This window comes from Sinocyclocheilus anshuiensis, unplaced genomic scaffold (assembly GCF_001515605.1).
Source record: "Sinocyclocheilus anshuiensis isolate Anshui unplaced genomic scaffold, SAMN03320099.WGS_v1.1 scaffold963, whole genome shotgun sequence".
Lineage (NCBI taxonomy): Eukaryota > Metazoa > Chordata > Actinopteri > Cypriniformes > Cyprinidae > Sinocyclocheilus > Sinocyclocheilus anshuiensis.
This window is the reverse complement of record NW_015544183.1, coordinates 218571-220979: the sequence shown is the minus strand read 5'-3', so window position 1 is coordinate 220979 and position 2409 is coordinate 218571. Positions and strand designations below refer to the sequence as shown.

The 2409-nt window shown below is 35.9% G+C and overlaps 1 protein-coding gene across 2 annotated transcripts in view; it reads left to right on the top strand.

Moving 5' to 3' along the window:
* Nucleotides 1–2409, top strand: part of LOC107696378 (E3 ubiquitin-protein ligase parkin-like) — a 145357-nt gene that overhangs the window by 43336 nt on the left and 99612 nt on the right. For both annotated transcript variants that reach the window (XR_001635085.1, XM_016496678.1), the window contains exon 2: nucleotides 495–658. Coding sequence is in view for 1 of the 2 variants with exons in the window: in XM_016496678.1 (XP_016352164.1) it covers nucleotides 495–658 (164 nt within the window). In the remaining variant the exon portion in view is untranslated. The remainder of the gene's footprint in view (nucleotides 1–494; nucleotides 659–2409) is intronic.

The window sequence follows — 2409 nt, the reverse complement described above, 5'->3', positions numbered from 1 at the left end:
TTTAATTATATATATATATATATATATATTTTTTTTTTTAGTTTGTTATTTATTTACAAGCTTGATACAGCTTTGTTATTCTAAGTCTAAGTCTGCATACCCCACATTATTTTGGAATGTTAAGCTGCGCACTGATGTTTTTTGTACTGATAAGGACCCCTTGCATTGGAGTGTACGGGCCATAATTTTAATCCACATGCAAAAAAAGAGTGACAAAAATTGAGGCAGTCGATATCAAAGGCAAGATATTAATCTATTTGGCCTCAAGGCTGGTTTCATGAAGACAATATTTAAGAGTGGCTTTTGACTCCAAAACTTTTCTTTACTCTATATACTTTACTCTATATAGCCTATGGTTTGTTGTATACCCCATATCCTTATTTGTCCCTTTTTTGTGGTGTTTTACAGACTGTCATGAGATAAACCTGTTGTCAGTCTTTGAAAATTATCAGGATTTGACAAGATCTCTCTGATTGTCTCTCCTGTTCTCTTAGTATATGTGCGGTTTAACTCCAGCCATGGGTTCCCGGTGGAACTGGAACAGGGTGCGAGTGTAGCTGAGCTGAAAGAGACGGTGGGGCATTTACAGGGCGTACAGCCTGATCGACTGCGGGTTATCTTTGCTGGACGAGAGCTCTGCAATGAATCCACACTTCAGGTATAAAGACCACTTATGGAAATAATATACTTTAAAATAATATGTTTGAAATAAATGTTCTCAGACACTTGCATGTTAGTTATAATTAAATTATAATAAAATTATTATTGTTAAAATTTATATTAAATGCAATTATTTCAACATAAGAGTGCTTTTTTGACACACGTAGGTCTTAACTACAAGTAGGTCTTAAGTACATCTTTATATGTAAATTAGCCTACTGCTATTGCCTTTGAAACATGGTTGAAGTTTACTGCCGAATGTAATGTCAAGCATTTATGGTAAACTAAATTATACGTCAGTGTCATTCTATTCTATTTTGGTCCCACTTTATATCAAGTGGCCCTAATACCTGTGTACTTACCTAGTAACTAGATGTGTACGTAGTATGTAACCACAGTGTAAGTACACATTGGTACATAGTATCTACAGCTCTAATGTTTGTGTAACTACACATATGTAACAACCCACTGAACAGTATGTGTACTGTATTACAGTGGTGCACCATCTCCACCAACTCGAGATCCAACACCTCCCACTTTTACATATCCCTAAATCTACCCATCTCCACCCTCTGGATCCCTTTTACACCCCTAAACCTACCCATCTCCGCCCCCTGGATCAAATGGTTCAAATTACTCTTATACATATTGTTGTTACAAAATGTAGTTATATAATTCCTGTTACACAAGTACTTAGTGAAGTGAAAAAAAGTGCTGTTACTAATGTCCTATACTATGTACACATCTAGTTACTATGTAAGTACACAGGTATTAGGGCCACTTAATATAAAGTGGGACCAAATTTTTAATCAAATTAATCACAAATCAAAATTGTCTGTGATTAATCGCGATTAATCGCACATTTCATGAAATTAAGCACAGACCATTTATCTTGTTTCAAATGTTTATTTTGTCATCATTTGCTATATTCAGCAAAGTAAACCAAAAGATTGAAGGGTGATTCTCAAAAATCTGTATTTTCTGCAAGCTTTTCTCAGGATAAATGTAGATGTCTTTCCAAAAAAGGACTCCAAAAGAACTCCAAAACTCCAAAAGGATACTCCAAAAGGACACCAAAGAACCAAATGATATAAGCCCATATAAGCACATATGAAAGAAAAAAAAATGCAAAAAAAATATATATATCTGAATTGTATAGTATGTGTACAGTGCAACAGCAAATAGCTTTTTTACATTTTAGAGAAGTCAAGTTGTGATACCGAACAGAACCACATGGTGATGCCAAAAAAAACCTAAACCAACCGCCTGCTTACTGCATACAGTATATCTACTACAGTACACGGATCCATTCAGAATAACTAAACACAGCAACATACACTTGACAAATCAAAACATTAAAAACATTATCGTGAATGTGTGTGGAAACAACGTGAATGTATGGAAATGCCTATGCCTGTGCATAAATTCAATGTGTGATCAGTGCGTCAAGAGCACTCATACACACATTATTATAACGGACTCACGCGTGCTTACTGTACGACTCCTGTACGCCACCGCAATCGCCTTAACCTTGATTGCAGTCTTCATCCATCAAAACTTTACTAGCGAAACACTAGTTATCCAGTCGAGAAAATCTAGTTTGCATGTGTTGTGTTGACAATCTGTTCAGTCTGTACTTCACACAGTGCTGCGTGTGAGGGCTCACGCTCTCCAGAGACAATCACAGAATAAGACAGAGCTTGTGTTTAAAAGCGAAACACACTGGAATAAATAATTCACTGGAGACGC